This window comes from Pleuronectes platessa, chromosome 8 (assembly GCF_947347685.1).
Source record: "Pleuronectes platessa chromosome 8, fPlePla1.1, whole genome shotgun sequence".
Taxonomy (NCBI): domain Eukaryota; kingdom Metazoa; phylum Chordata; class Actinopteri; order Pleuronectiformes; family Pleuronectidae; genus Pleuronectes; species Pleuronectes platessa.
The window spans coordinates 23,403,852-23,417,865 of record NC_070633.1 but is presented as its reverse complement, the minus strand read 5'-3'; the positions used below and the strand labels follow the sequence as shown (position 1 = coordinate 23,417,865).

At 37.5% G+C, this 14,014-nt stretch overlaps 2 protein-coding genes across 5 annotated transcripts; both read right to left on the bottom strand.

Annotated features, from left to right (window-relative positions):
* Window positions 1-389: 389 nt before the first annotated feature.
* LOC128445758 (uncharacterized) lies at window positions 390-6,468 on the bottom strand. 4 transcript variants are annotated; one of them, XM_053428589.1, is made up of 6 exons: window positions 6,372-6,468; window positions 5,918-6,244; window positions 5,464-5,808; window positions 4,812-4,925; window positions 4,475-4,539; window positions 3,089-3,941 (listed from the first exon to the last, which is right to left on the bottom strand). In XM_053428589.1, the coding sequence occupies exons 1-6, from the start codon at window positions 6,445-6,447 to the stop codon at window positions 3,822-3,824; spliced, it is 1,047 nt and encodes a 348-aa protein (XP_053284564.1). In that variant the 5' UTR covers window positions 6,448-6,468; the 3' UTR covers window positions 3,089-3,821. The 4 variants fall into 4 exon arrangements, with proteins under 4 accessions (XP_053284566.1, XP_053284567.1, XP_053284564.1 ...); XM_053428592.1 differs by lacking the exons at window positions 3,089-3,941; window positions 4,475-4,539; window positions 4,812-4,925 and adding exons at window positions 391-1,066; window positions 1,149-1,287; XM_053428590.1 differs by lacking the exon at window positions 4,812-4,925.
* Window positions 6,469-10,716: 4,248 nt separating this feature from the next.
* Window positions 10,717-13,538, bottom strand: LOC128445757 (uncharacterized). The gene is made up of 4 exons (XM_053428587.1): window positions 13,438-13,538; window positions 12,924-13,268; window positions 12,465-12,806; window positions 10,717-11,681 (listed from the first exon to the last, which is right to left on the bottom strand). Exons 1-4 carry the CDS (start codon window positions 13,478-13,480, stop codon window positions 11,587-11,589), a joined length of 825 nt encoding a protein of 274 aa, XP_053284562.1. The 5' UTR covers window positions 13,481-13,538; the 3' UTR covers window positions 10,717-11,586.
* Window positions 13,539-14,014: the final 476 nt, after the last annotated feature.

The following is a 14,014-nucleotide window of genomic DNA, read 5'->3' as shown; positions in this document are numbered from 1 at the left end:
CTATATGCATGTGGCACAGTAACTATCTGGACCTGTGGGATCCTGTCGACTGAGCATGAAACGTGAGTCCATCTCAATGAAGTGCCACTGATCAGAATAATCAGTAAACCAAGAAAACGTTAAATCATCAAACTAGCTGCTTCTCACCACAAGGTGGGAGCAGTGTCCAGACAGAGGTACACTGCGTTATCAGATTTCACAGAAGATTTGTACAGGTCATTTGGAACTGATATTTAATATATGACCGAAATAAGAACCATAATAAGGACATATGTCATTGCAAAGGCAAATCAATGATATTAATTACAAAGATTGTTGTCTTCAGTGAATTAAGAGAAATATATTTATTATTATTATTAAACAAGGCAACATTAGCAAACAGACATTGAGGCTGGAACACGCTTTTCTTGAAGTGTGTATGTTTCTGAATGGCCCCGGGATATGGAGGTGCACAGGTACAGGCTTCATTTGGAGACATGGTCTTCCTGTCTGTTGTGTATCCATCCACCTGCAGCCCCCGGGTCAAGTGATCAGCGGATGTTCACACTCAGATGCAGCACTACACACATTAAGCTTTGAGAGGCTTGTCTATCAGCTGGTCTCTGAGTCTCTGCACTGTCCTCACCCACATGAATATTTCTTCAACAGCATTAACACACATTTACTCCTTGCAAGGTTTCATCATTTCTCTTATTTCTCCCTCTTCTTTTATTTTGTAGAGAATTCCACCAATAGATTAGTTCTCCGCCTCCATGTCCCCATCTTTAGAAATAATTATTTTGAATCATGGCAAGACTGACAGTTGATAGAACAGTTGGCTTGATGTTATTAACTGTAAATACAAATACTATTAGATCTTTATGGTACATCTTTATCCTCTGAAGGCAAGGTTCATCCCTACAGGTTGGTTTGGCCTAGTGGTAGAGTGGTTGTCCGCCAACAAGAAGGTTGCCGGATTAATTGTCACTCTTCCCCATCTGCATGCCAAAGGGTCCTTGGGCAAGATACTGAACCCCTAAATAAAAATGGCCCCTCATAGATGTTGAAAGCACTAATTGTAAGTCGCCTAGGATAAAAACAAATTTACAAGTTGTGTGAAGAAGTCAAAACTGAAAAACAAAATTTGCACAAACATGATCATTATTCACCAATGATTGTCCCGAGCTGCAGCTACATGTCCAGCAGGTTTCTCTCATGATCGAGGGAGAGAAACGAGGACGGCAATCACAATCACACACAGAGCCAACAGCACCCCCAGTGCAATTACCAGTAGGTTCTGCTCTTGTGCTGAAACCAGAAAAAAAACTTCCATTAGACATTTAACTCTTGACTACCCATTTACTTCTGACCAATTTAAGACTTTTTTTTTCTTTTTTTATTCAAGTCAAAAACCTTTTAGCCTAAAATTTCACTGAGGTTCATTTGTAATTAAATAGAAATACAAAGAGATACACCAAAATACGAAATAAGGACAATCTTAGGGACGAGCTCAAGGTTAACATTGACGAGTACTCAAGTACTAAATTTGTAGGTTCTCAAACAGAAAATTTTCCAGAATAAGTAAAACCATAAACAGTAGTGAAGTGGACATCAGTCAGTTTGAGAAGAGATTACATTATTAATATAGATTGTAATCAAGACAGAGCCCTCGACTGATCCTTGTGGAACACCATCTTTAATTGGTTATTTCTAGCTTTGAAGCAAAATCCTTTAAACCTAATATTACAAAGCGTCATGATAACCACACAATAATTATATGAATAAAAAGCTTTTGATGAATTGATAAAAACAGACATTGCTATATTTGACCAAACAAGAGGAATATTTATTTTATATTATAATTTTTTTTATGTAGTGTAACAAATGGTGCATTTATTAAATTTGATGTAATTTACTGCCTTTTAGAATTTGATGTAGAGTTTAACTTTAATGTCATTAATCACAGACGCAGTGTATTTAATTCTCAGTTCCCTTAAGTTACCAATACCAACGCATTGGGTCTCCTGAGCAGAGAGGTCGCACTTGTTTGATCATTGAAACAGAAGTTTCACAGAACTGTAAAAACGTACTTGTCTGCACTTTGGTTCCTCCACCAAACAGGATCTCTCCACATGTGTCTGTGATTCCCGAATTTTTTACAATACATATGTGTATCGATAATGTTAATGTGGTTTAATTAAAGCAGAATAAGTAGCGAGAGAACACCATTTTCTGCTTTAGCCCCTTGAGATCCCACCTTTAGCTTTTCCTTCATTAATGACGTTAGTGACATAAACAAGGTTTTTGTTATAACCTATCCTGACAGTATTGTGTTTCGCTTATATGCAATGTGCACGTACACTAAAGGGGGGGGGGGGTGACGCGTAGCAGCAGTGATTTGCCAGGTTAAAGTTGCAGGACAGAGAGAGGAGTAAATCACTGAGTTAATCACACGGTCTGTAGAATTTTTTTTAATATGAAACCACTGTGCTGGGAAATTATCGAATCTGTCAGTTTTAACATGGAAGGAAAATGTAGAATATTTCAAGGTCATAGTGATATTTGCAGTGTTTGACTGAAAGTCCAATAGAAAAGAAACTGATAATTATAAAAGTTCTTTATTTGTTCCTTTTTGAATATTTGTCATCATTCTCAGACGACTGACATAGTTTTGTTTCTCTTGTTTGTTACTTTTTTGTTTCATTTTATGATATTCATTAAACCTTTTGGTTCTTTCATGGTATATTAAATATAATTTTTTTTTTAGTTTTTTTCAAATATAAACATAGAAAATTAAACCTTTCAATTTATATCAATATATTTAAATGGACATAGTCCTAATTTTATACCTATCATTTAATCTCAAGCAAATTCTGAGGATTTGTAAAGGATTAGACCAAAAGGAAGAAAATCTATCATGTTATTGCAACAAGAATAGTTTATTGAAATGGGTAAATCCACACCACACCAGTAACTTTGAAAAAAAATATGTGAGATGTTATAACTCCCCAAAAACAACTCTGTATTAATGTTGAAAGTTGAATGTTCAGAGTCCGTAAGTGTATATGAATAGATCGCCCTCTTAGAAATCTGAGAGAAAACATCAACATGAACATAAACCAGTCTTTATTAAAACAAATAACAATGTCAATCAAATAGGCCAATACATTGATGAATTATGGTGAAACAGAAATACTGAAACATGCCATCACCAAAAAAAACAACAAAGAAAAAGATCGTAAAAGTTGTAGTTCACACTCGCATTGTCAGCATTCATTTTTGTTTCTCTGAATACTCGAAGGGCTTGTTGGTGAATCACCAGCTGCCAACGTAACCACTAACTCAGTCATTCTGTTCCGGTTACTACCCTCCAACATTTTGTCTGGCATCGAACACAATGTACACCAAGCTCGGCTAACAGCAAACAAGGCTGGTTAGCTCAGGAAACTAAATGACAGTAGAAGGAACCAAATACTGAATCCCTCAAGATGAGTCAAGTCAAAGTGACCGACAGCATTGATCCGATTTTTGTTGCACAGCCGAGAGAGTTGGATACTGTTCATAAGACCGTTTAATGGGCTTTTATTGTGAAATATTTGCAGGACAGGAGAGTAAACATCTTCAAACTGTATAGTGTATACATTTTAAAAAATTACTTCTGACAACCGCGACACGCAGCCGTCCCATGGTGTTGCTGTTCTGTAGACGGTGTCACTCACGTTTACATACTCACCAGTATAATTTGGTCGCTAGCCTTAAAAATACAGATTTTGGTACCCAACCAAATGGCAGAGGCCCTGCTATACCGGTGAAGAGGGATGTTGCTGGATGTGGTGATGCGCTCAGCTGCGCTTTACAGAAGAGTACAAGCACTGATGTGGTGACTCTTTCTTCTCCTCCACTCTTGCTCTCCTTTCAAAGAAAGTCGGTGCTACATAGGTCAATTCCTCTGCTTCACATTCCTGCAAAAGAACAACATACAGTGTTGATGGCGAACATTTCTTTCAGAATAAAGCTGTAATATCAAGTTAAAGTTAAGAACATAATGACTTGGTGTACGTTGCGTGTTCGTCCTTCATCCACCACTTGAGATAAATTTGATACCACTCTCTACAATTTTACATGAGTACCTTGTGTTTTGCAGTTTTCTTTGACAAAATACACATGGTCAGGGTTATGAATACAATATTGTTATCCTAAAATAAAATAGTTAAAACTCCACAGTCTTAAAATGGTCACTGGCAATATTAAATATATATTTGTTATTCCCAATATCTTAGTTTTCTTGCAAGATTCACCAGTTGCGTGTTCCATTGAGTTTTTAGTGGTTTGTATGTAAATTTAAATAGCTATGATATAATTGTACAATTTACTAAAATTCGTCAATTTCTTGACTTAAATGTCACTTTAATTACACACTCTGACTTAGTTACACATCGATCAATTGTTAACGCAAAAATATTGATCATAGCAACTTTAAAGTATATTTATTTACCCAATTATTTGATTGATCCAGACTTGACCTGCCATGTTCTTTGTGATGGAAGGTGCTCATGGTGCCTGTTAAATAAAAGGAAAAACTTGAACACTTTATCTGCTGAATTAGTAACCATACACACATTCTATAATTAATAAATAGACAGTTGGTAAAATTGAACCCAAATGCATGTTGTTCCAAAGGAGACATGAAGGTGGATTTTCCAGTAGAGATCCACTATTTTCAGGACTTAAGATGCAAAATTGCTAATAATTAAAAATTAAACCTGAGCTAAACACCGGTGCATGACATGCATAATTAAACAATTGTCAAAATGTCAGTTTGATCAACTTACCTTTACAATGTCTGCAAACTCTTTGATTTACTTTGACACTAAGGACGACAATCACGGTCACACAACAGACCAACAGCACCGCAAACACAAGGACAAGTGGGTCCAGTTCTGATCCTGAATCAGAGACATTTCCATTTAGACATTAAACACTATCTGATTATGGAATTTTGGGATTAATCATTTGTTATTGGCATCTCTTTCTTTTCCAGATTCAAGAAGTTTTACTGTCACTCCAGTTACAAGTGCAAATATAATCATTTGAAAAAACCCTTGCAGGGAAGCTCTGGAGTTGCCAATACAAAGTAGAATAATAATAATAATAATATAATAATAATAGTAAAAAATAGCATATTAATAATAAAGTAAATATACAATAATACATTTAGAATACTTGTTAACAGAGACATAATGGGACAACATTATGTTGCAATGTTATAACAGTGATGGCCTGAACACTTTTTTATTTTGTATTTAAATTTATTGATATTTTTATTTATAGTATTGCAAGCTGGTATATGATGGAATTGTTGAGCTCACAGCAAAAAAGCTTCATGTTTTTATCAACATAATGTGTCTCTCTTAAACTCTTTGCTTACATTAAATACATTAATCAATCAATCATGAATAACTCTGAATATAATATAATACATACTCGTCTCCACTTTGGTTCCTCCACCAAACAGGATCTCTCCACATGTGACCACAGCGCAGTAGTAAGTCCCAGCATCTGAGGAGTTGTGTATAGTTTTGGACAGACTGTAGACGCAGCTCTTCTCCTCTTGTCCATCTCTCCTGCTGCTCTGAGTGTAAATGAAGCTGGGATGGGAGCGTCCTGATCCGGCTCTGAACCAGTGCACACTGTGTTCACCTGGACACTGGACCAGGTTTTCTTTGTGCTCAGAGAGAAGTGAACACTGGAGGATCACTGAGGCTCCTGGTCTGACTGACGCAGTCTCTGGACTTTGTTTCACGCTGTAATGTTTCTGCTGATCCTGATCTGCAGCATTTATTTGAAAAAGGCATTAAATCACTTCACAATGAAAATTGTTACTTACAAACATTGTCTCTCACATGCGCTCAGACACTGACAGTACAAAGTATTTTACCGTTCACAGCCAAGAAAGTGCCACCGACGAAAGTCAGTTGATACGTTGATCCAGTCTGACAGAAGTATGTTGCTTCATCCTCTTTGCTGACATTACTGATGTTAAGAAGATACCGATCATCCACTCGTGTGAGTGTGAAACGTGAATCATTGACTTCAGTCTTGTTTATTATACTTGAAGCAACTGTTTGCAACGCATGTCCAAAAGACTGTTTATACCAATAAAAGAATCTGTTTTCAGAGACTGGACATTTCAAACTAATGTTGTTGCCGCGTTCCACCTCAGTCAGAGAGATCAGCTGAGGAACCTCTGCAGTTAGAATCAGAGCTGAAGAAAAGAGACAAATAACACAGTTAAGCCTTGTATAATATACCGTATTTATATATCTACAAACACAGTATTGATGGTTAAACAATAATTTCCAGTAGTATTTTTGCTACAGTCATGTACTCACCCTTTGTACCAAAAATAATCAAAGCAGCCAGTTGCCCAAACATTGTGGTGCAGGGGCGTTCTGTAGACCTACTCATGCTTCCCCTCCAAATGAAAGATATACTGATACGGTCATCGAGATGTTAACAGTCGATACAATCTGATTGGCTGAAACATACAAACTGCACTGCCCCCTAAACTTGGCAATCACCCAATTGAAAGAAAAAAAGGCTCTAAATGGTCACATTGAAGGTAAAATAGAAGAAATCGGTTGTGTAGTTTTTGTGAAATTTTGATTATAATGTTAAAGGAATAGTTCACCCCAAAAATACTCACCACTATGCCGATGGAGGGGGGGGGGGGGGGGTGGGCTTGGTGAAGTGTCTCAGTCAACAAAACACTTTTGGAGTGTCAGGGGTAAACAGCGTTGCAGCCAAATCCAATACAATTGAAATGAAAGGTTACCACTTCAAATGTAAAAAAAAAAACATAAAATGCCTCCATACTGCTCCTGTGGTGTCAGTAAAACAAAGTTGTTCTTCAAGATACAACATCTGCTGTGACAGTGCAGGCCTAGTTGTACCCAAATGTGTTAGCTGGTAGAAACACTAAATGCTGAAAACATATACTCGATGTTGTTATCTGAACTGAAAGAAAAGGTTTCAGGGCCTAAGCTTGTTTAAAAAAAAAACAGAGAATAAATGGTTAACTCTTTGTTAACACTTTTTCAGATTCATTTTTGGAAACATCAAGAATGAGGCCAACAGAAAGAAGTCGGTGGTTTCGACAGTGGGCTGTGGAAACAAATGTCAAAGAAGCACATGAGCTTTTTATGTCGCATCACGTTCGATCTTTCTATAAGTATAAAAATACTGTATGAAGTTATTGTCGAGAGAAAAACTGCCTCTAACTCTGAAGTTTCATAGCTTTTAGTTTAATTCATTCTGCACAGCTGTCTTCAGAACGAACAAAGTCTCCTGCAAACGCTGCACACACAGACGTAGGCTGTGGTGGGCCGCCTCTGCCCTTTGACCAACCACTGAGGATGTTTACTCAGAATAGACCTGAGCTTATATATATATAAGTAAAAGAATTCAAGTGCTTATGGCTTGTGACGTCTTAATACGCTACACATTGTTTTTATTTGTATTGTATTGATGAAATGGAGCAATCTATAATTATCATGCAGCCCAGATGAACTCTTTTTTTAACAGAACATCCTTGTTTTTTAAATATCTGTTGCTACTTCGCTCCCTAACAAGTTGCAGCATGTTAACGTGAAACTAGTTAGTGGCTGAAAGCTGCGTTTCCCTCTCTGCTGTTCTAGATAACCTGAATACATTTCTCAAAAACGGTTGATGTTTGCACTCCAGATTAATCAAGACCCAATATCACAAGAAACTTTTCACAGCAGCAAAAGAAAATGTGAAATTATTTAAATTAACCGTGGACCACAGCAATTTTTTGATTTTGTTTCACTGCACAACTTTGTCTAATGCAGATGGACACACTCACACAAACCGACAGGGGGGAGGAGTTTCAGTGGTTTTGACTGACGTGCTTTGTATTTTTCCACAACTGCAGACAGCTGTATGGCAAACAATTAAAACAAAATTAGCATTTTGTAGTTGGGATACAATTGACATGTTATGTACATATGCATTTAAAACATGTGCAGCTTTTCATAAAATGCCAGAGGACAGATACTCAAACACAGAAACTCCTCCATCGGTCTCTGTTCAGGTTCACGTCTGCCACGACAACAAGTAAAACCACAGACTGCAGCTACACTGAGAGAAGGCTGGGCCGTCTGTCTGCCCTGACACCAACCACTGAGGCTGTTGACTCACCACACACCCGAACAGGGGCTTCAAACGGAAATGTAGTGAGGGAAGAGCGACACACAACTTCAGCAGGCGGATTTTAGTTGAACAAGCTGAAAGTGTTTGTGTGTGTGTGTGTTCAAATATATGTGTATTTTCATTTGTTTCCCGTCATTGTGGAGGTCCTATTCTCATCTGTGCCTTTGAATGATAATTGACATTCAGAGAGTTACAGGTTATTGATACAGCTTTGAAATTGAGCTTGAAAAATTAGGAAAATAAATTTCAATTTCTAATATTTCATTTTTTAGTAATTTCAGCCACGTTGGAAACTTCATTAGTGCACCTCATCTGACCCTGGAACAGGCCGGCTAAAGAGCCATGGATGTATAAAAACATTTAGTTATATATATATATATATGTTACGACAGCCTGGTATTTTTTTTTACATATTTTTTATACAGCAAAAAAAGTCTGCAATATTTTTAAATCTGGGGAAGATATTCTGTTGGTTTGAGTTTTTGACAAAGTACCATTTGATTCATTGTTCTCCTCTTGCAATAACAAGACCCCTTATTGACAAACACATGTATCTAAAAACAAATTCCAAATGAACTTGTGCATCTTAAACTATTACTTATCTATATAATGTAATATATAAAATCTTCATGTTATTTTGTTGTGGTGGAGTTTTTATTGAATATTATTTCATTCAGTATTACTTTGTACCTGCTGCCACTGCATCACTGTCAGCTGATGTACACTGAAACAGAATTTAACAACTGATGAATTACTTGTTGATAATGGGTCAAAAGTTAAGTTAAGATCAAAGCATACATTTTGCAAGTGTGTGATCCTCAACTACTCCTGTAAGTTGATGTGATATTAACAAACATAAAACAATAAAACACTGGTTTTCCACTGGACGTTTTAATAACAGATATAAAACCAGAACGAGCTCAGCTTCTTGAAACTGAGCTTGAGAAAACCCCCCCTCATATTCACATCTAAATACGAAACCCTCGCCACAGCAATGGTTAAGTATCCATTTGGTCTTTGGTGGTGACTGTGCACATGTGTTTCTATGTTTTTTGCTGTAGTTTTAACCCCATAACTTGAAAATATATAATTATTACTTAGACATGTTTTACAGGTAGTTCCAGTTGTACCATGAACTTTCATTCTTTAGTCTTTTTTGATGTTGTACAGTTTGTTGTGTTTTGTAAACTCGATGTGAATGTGTTTCTGAGATACTGTGGCAGTGGAGCTCTGCTTCCTGCTCACAGCCGCCTGTCGAGAATACAGAGGATGGACGGTGTGACCACAACCACCTCCCAGCTCAACATGCTGAGCTTGATGTGCTGTGTGTGTCTGGGGGGGGGGGGGGGTCATCACTGGCTCGTGCAGCATTTCACTGTGTCAAAGAGCTTCATACACCTTTTTGTCTTTAATTAATTAAATATAAACCATTTGTAAGATTGTATTTTGTCATTTGAGGAAGCAGAATCTTACAGTGTAGTTATATATTGTTCAGTGCTGTCAGAATTGATTCGGGCTTCAAAGCTTTGGCATTGAAATGCTTCAGGTTATTGTATTCTATATCCCTTTACTTCTTAATATCCTATTAAATCAAAAACATTATTCCAACAGTTATTCAAAGTTACCTGCACTACATCCTGCTAAACCTGTGGAGTTGAACCAGATGTTTGTAATTGTTGGAAAATGAAAGTAATTACTCTAAACTCAAAACTGGTTCATCACTTGTGCAGAAACATAACAATAAAACAAAGTAAGTGTTCCAGCTAAATTGTTTAGCGTTGGGATTGTGAATAGTTGTTTTGTGTTTCATTGAGGTTTTATTCAGAAAGAGAAACTGTGAAAGCTGCTGAGGGATCTTGTTCAAGTTGAGAGGTGCATTCCTGCTGATGTTGAGTCTTGTGGCTTAAAGATGCGTCAAAGACATTCTGTCAGAATAAATGGTTCTTGGGTCATTTGCACATTGTTGTGGTTGAACTCATTAACATATGCATGTAAATAAACTCTAAAGACTAGTTTGTTTTTAGGAGTTACAGGCTTAATAAGTGTGTGAAAATAGAGTGGATTTATTCCTGCAATAGAGTGAATGCTTTGTATTACTGTACATGTTAAGAAAATATGTAAGATATTTGGTGTAAACACTTAAACATGTGACATTAGTGAATTTAACTGTCTAATCTGCTCTATATGCATGTGGCACAGTAACTATCTGGACCTGTGGGATCCTGTTGACTGAGCATGAAACGTGAGTCCATCTCAGTGAAGTGCCACTGATCAGAATAATCAGTAAACCAAGAAAACGTTAAATCATCAAACTAGCTGCTTCTCACCACAAGGTGGGAGCAGTGTCCAGACAGAGGTACACTGCGTTATCAGATTTCACAGAAGATTTGTACAGGTCATTTGGAACTGATATTTAATGTATGACCGAAATAAGAACCATAATAAGGACATATGTCATTGCAAAGGCAAATCAATGATATTAATTACAAAGATTGTTGTCTTCAGTGCATTAAGAGAATTATATTTATTATTATTAAACAAGGCAACATTAGCAAACAGACATTGAGGCTGGAACACGCTTTTCTTGAAGTGTGCATGTTTCTGAACGGCCCCGGGATATGGAGGTGCACAGGTACAGGCTTCATTTGGAGACATGGTCTTCCTGTCTGTTGTGTATCCATCCACCTGCAGCCCCCGGGTCAAGTGATCAGCGGATGTTCACACTCAGATGCAGCACTACATACATTAAGCTTTGAGAGGCTTGTCTATCAGCTGGTCTCTGAGTCTCTGCACTGTCCTCACCCACATGAATATTTCTTCAACAGCATTAACACACATTTACTCCTTGCAGGGTTTCATCATTTCTCTTATTTCTCCCTCTTGTTTTATTTTGTAGAGAATTCCACCAATAGATTAGTTCACCGCCTCCATGTCCCCATCTTTAGAAATAATTATTTTGAATCATGGCAAGACTGACAGTTGATAGAACAGTTGGCTTGATGTTATTAACTGTAAATACAAATACTATTAGAATCTTTATGGTACATCCTTATCCTCTGAAGGCAAGGTTCATCCCTACAGGTTGGTTTGGCCTAGAGGTAGAGTGGTCGTCCGCCAACAAGAAGGTTGCCGGTTTAATTGTCACTCTTCCTCATCTGCATGCCGAAGGGTCCTTGGGCAAGATACTGAACCCCTAAATAAAAATGGCCCCTCATAGATGTTGAAAGCACTAATTGTAAGTCGCCTAGGATAAAAACAAATTTACAAGTTGTGTGAAGAAGTCAAAATTGAAAAACAAAATTTGCACAAATGGAAGCATGATTATTATTCACAAATGACGTCCCGAGCTGCAGCTACATGTCCAGCAGGTTTCTCTCATGATCGAGGGAGACAAACGAGGACGGCAATCACAATCACACACAGAGCCAACAGCACCCCCAGTGCAATTACCAGTAGGTTCTGCTCTTGTGCTGAAACCAGAAAAAAAAGTTCCATTAGACATTTAACTCTTGACTACCCATTTACTTCTGACCAATTTAAGACTTTTTTTTTTTTTTTTTTATTCAAGTGAAAAACCTTTTAGCCTAAAATTTCACTGGGGTTTATTTGTAATTAAATAGAAATACAAAGAGAAACACAAAAAAAGGAAACAAGGACAATCTTAGGGATGACCTCAAGGTTAACATTGACGAGCACTCAAGTTCTAAAGTTGTAGGTTCTCAAACAGAACATTTTCCAGAATAAGTAAAACCATAAAGAGTAGTGAAATGGACATCAGTCAGTTTGAGAAGAGATTACATTATTAATATAGATTGTAATCAATAAAGAGCCCTCGACTGATCCTTGTGGAACACCATCGTTAATTGGTTATTTCTAGCTTTGAAGCAAAATCCTTTAAACCTAATATTACAAAGCGTCATGATAACCACACAATAATTATATGAATAAAAAGCTTTTGATGAATTGATAAAAACAGACATTGCTACATTTGACCAAACAAGAGGAATATTTATTTTATATTGTAAATTTTTTTATGTAATGTAACAAATGGTGCATTTATTAAATTTGATGTAATTTACTGCATTTTAGAATTTGATGTAGAGTTTAACTTTAATGTCATTACTCACAGACGCAGTGTATTTAATTCTCAGTTACCTTAAGTTACGAATACCAACGCATTGGGTCTCCTGAGCAGAGAGGTCGCACTTGTTTGATCATTGAAACAGAAGTTTCACAGAACTGTAAAAACGTACTTGTCTCCACTTTGGTTCCTCCACCAAACAGGATCTCTCCACATGTGACCACAGCGCAGTAGTAAGTCCCAGCATCTGAGGAGTTGTGTATAGTTTTGGACAGACTGTAGACGCAGCTCTTCTCCTCTTGTTCATCTCTGCTACACTGAGTGTAAATGAAGTCAGGACGGGAGCGTCCTGATCCGGCTCGGAACCAGTGCACACTGTGTTCACCTGGACACTGGACCAGGTTTTCTTTGTGCTTGAAGAGAAGTGAACACTGGAGGATCACTGAGGCTCCTGGTCTGACTGATGCAGTCTCTGGACTTTGTTGCACAATAACAGATTTCTGCTGATTCTGATCTGCATGGTTTGAATTAGAAAAAAAGGGCTTATGACCATGAACACTGTATCTGTAAATAAATAAAACAAAACACTTCAATGAGCTAAATTAGAAATGAAAAGTAAAAAATGGTTTACCGTTCACAGCCAGGAAGATGCCATTCACAAAGGTCTGTGAGTACGCCGTTCCATTTTGACAGAAGTATGTTGCTTCATCCTCCTTCGCCACATTTGCGATGGTCAGAGAATAATGGGACATCCCCTCTGTTACTGCGAAACGCGAGTTCCTAAATTGCCCCTGGAGCGATTGCATGGAAAAAGTTCCTGTGGCGACTGTTTGGATCAGGTATCCATGAGTCTGTTTGTACCAATGGAAGAATTTGCCTTCCTTCTCTGAAACCTGACATTGTAAAGATGCATTTTGACCAATTCCAACCTCCATCAAGGAGATCTGGGGAGGAAACTCCGCAGGTTGAGTCAGAGCTGAAGAAAAGGAACATAAACAAATTTACAAGATATAAAGACCGATAATATCTGCCGTCAGACTGGTTCAGGCCATTATCTTTTAGCTGTACTTTAACATAGTTCAATATAATCTTATCATATAATATTATATATCGATATTATCATATCCTTAAAAAGTCACACTTACACACTGAAATAAGAAGAATCAAAGTTGCTAGTGGTGTGAGCATTGTGGTAAATCACCTTCCTCTTGCACAACTGGTGGCTTCCTACCTAAACTAAGATTTTATCTACTCTCGACTCTAGAATGTTGAAATCATCCTGATTGGCTGAAAGGCAAAAAATTCACTCCCCCTAAATTGACCGAATCAATGATTCATTTTCGATGCACATACGTTGTTTTCCGCTGTTGGATAAGTTGATATTTCCAGAGCAGTTTTGTTCTGTTTTGCCCTGATAAGGTAATTGTGACTCAAGTTTAGGTGCCATCTTTCTGTGTCTGTGATTCCCGAATTTTTTACAATACATATGTGTATTGATAATGTTAATGTGGTTTAATTAAAGCAGAATAAATAGCGAGAGAACACAGTTTGCAGCTTTAGCCCCCTGAGATCCCACCTTTAGCTTTTCCTTCATTTATGACGTTGGTGAGATAAACAAGGTTTTTGTTATAACCTATCCTGACAGGATTGTGTTTCGCTTATATGCAATGTGCACGTACACTAAAGGGGGGGGGGGGGGGGGGGGGGGACGCGTAGCAGCAG

Excerpts from the sequence above, each read along its gene's own strand:
- LOC128445758 (XM_053428589.1), bottom strand. The coding sequence starts at position 6,447 with ATGAGTAGGTCTACAGAACGCCCCTGCACCACAATGTTTGGGCAACTG. Across the intron at positions 6,245-6,371 it reads GATTATTTTTGGTACAAAGG|CTCTGATTCTAACTGCAGAG; the intron begins GTGAGTACATGA and ends TCTTTTCTTCAG. Across the intron at positions 4,540-4,811 it reads AGTTTGCAGACATTGTAAAG|GCACCATGAGCACCTTCCAT; the intron begins GTAAGTTGATCA and ends TTTATTTAACAG.
- LOC128445757 (XM_053428587.1), bottom strand. The coding sequence starts at position 13,480 with ATGCTCACACCACTAGCAACTTTGATTCTTCTTATTTCAGTGT. Across the intron at positions 13,269-13,437 it reads GATTCTTCTTATTTCAGTGT|CTCTGACTCAACCTGCGGAG; the intron begins GTAAGTGTGACT and ends CCTTTTCTTCAG. Across the intron at positions 11,682-12,464 it reads AGGAACCAAAGTGGAGACAA|CACAAGAGCAGAACCTACTG; the intron begins GTACGTTTTTAC and ends TTCTGGTTTCAG.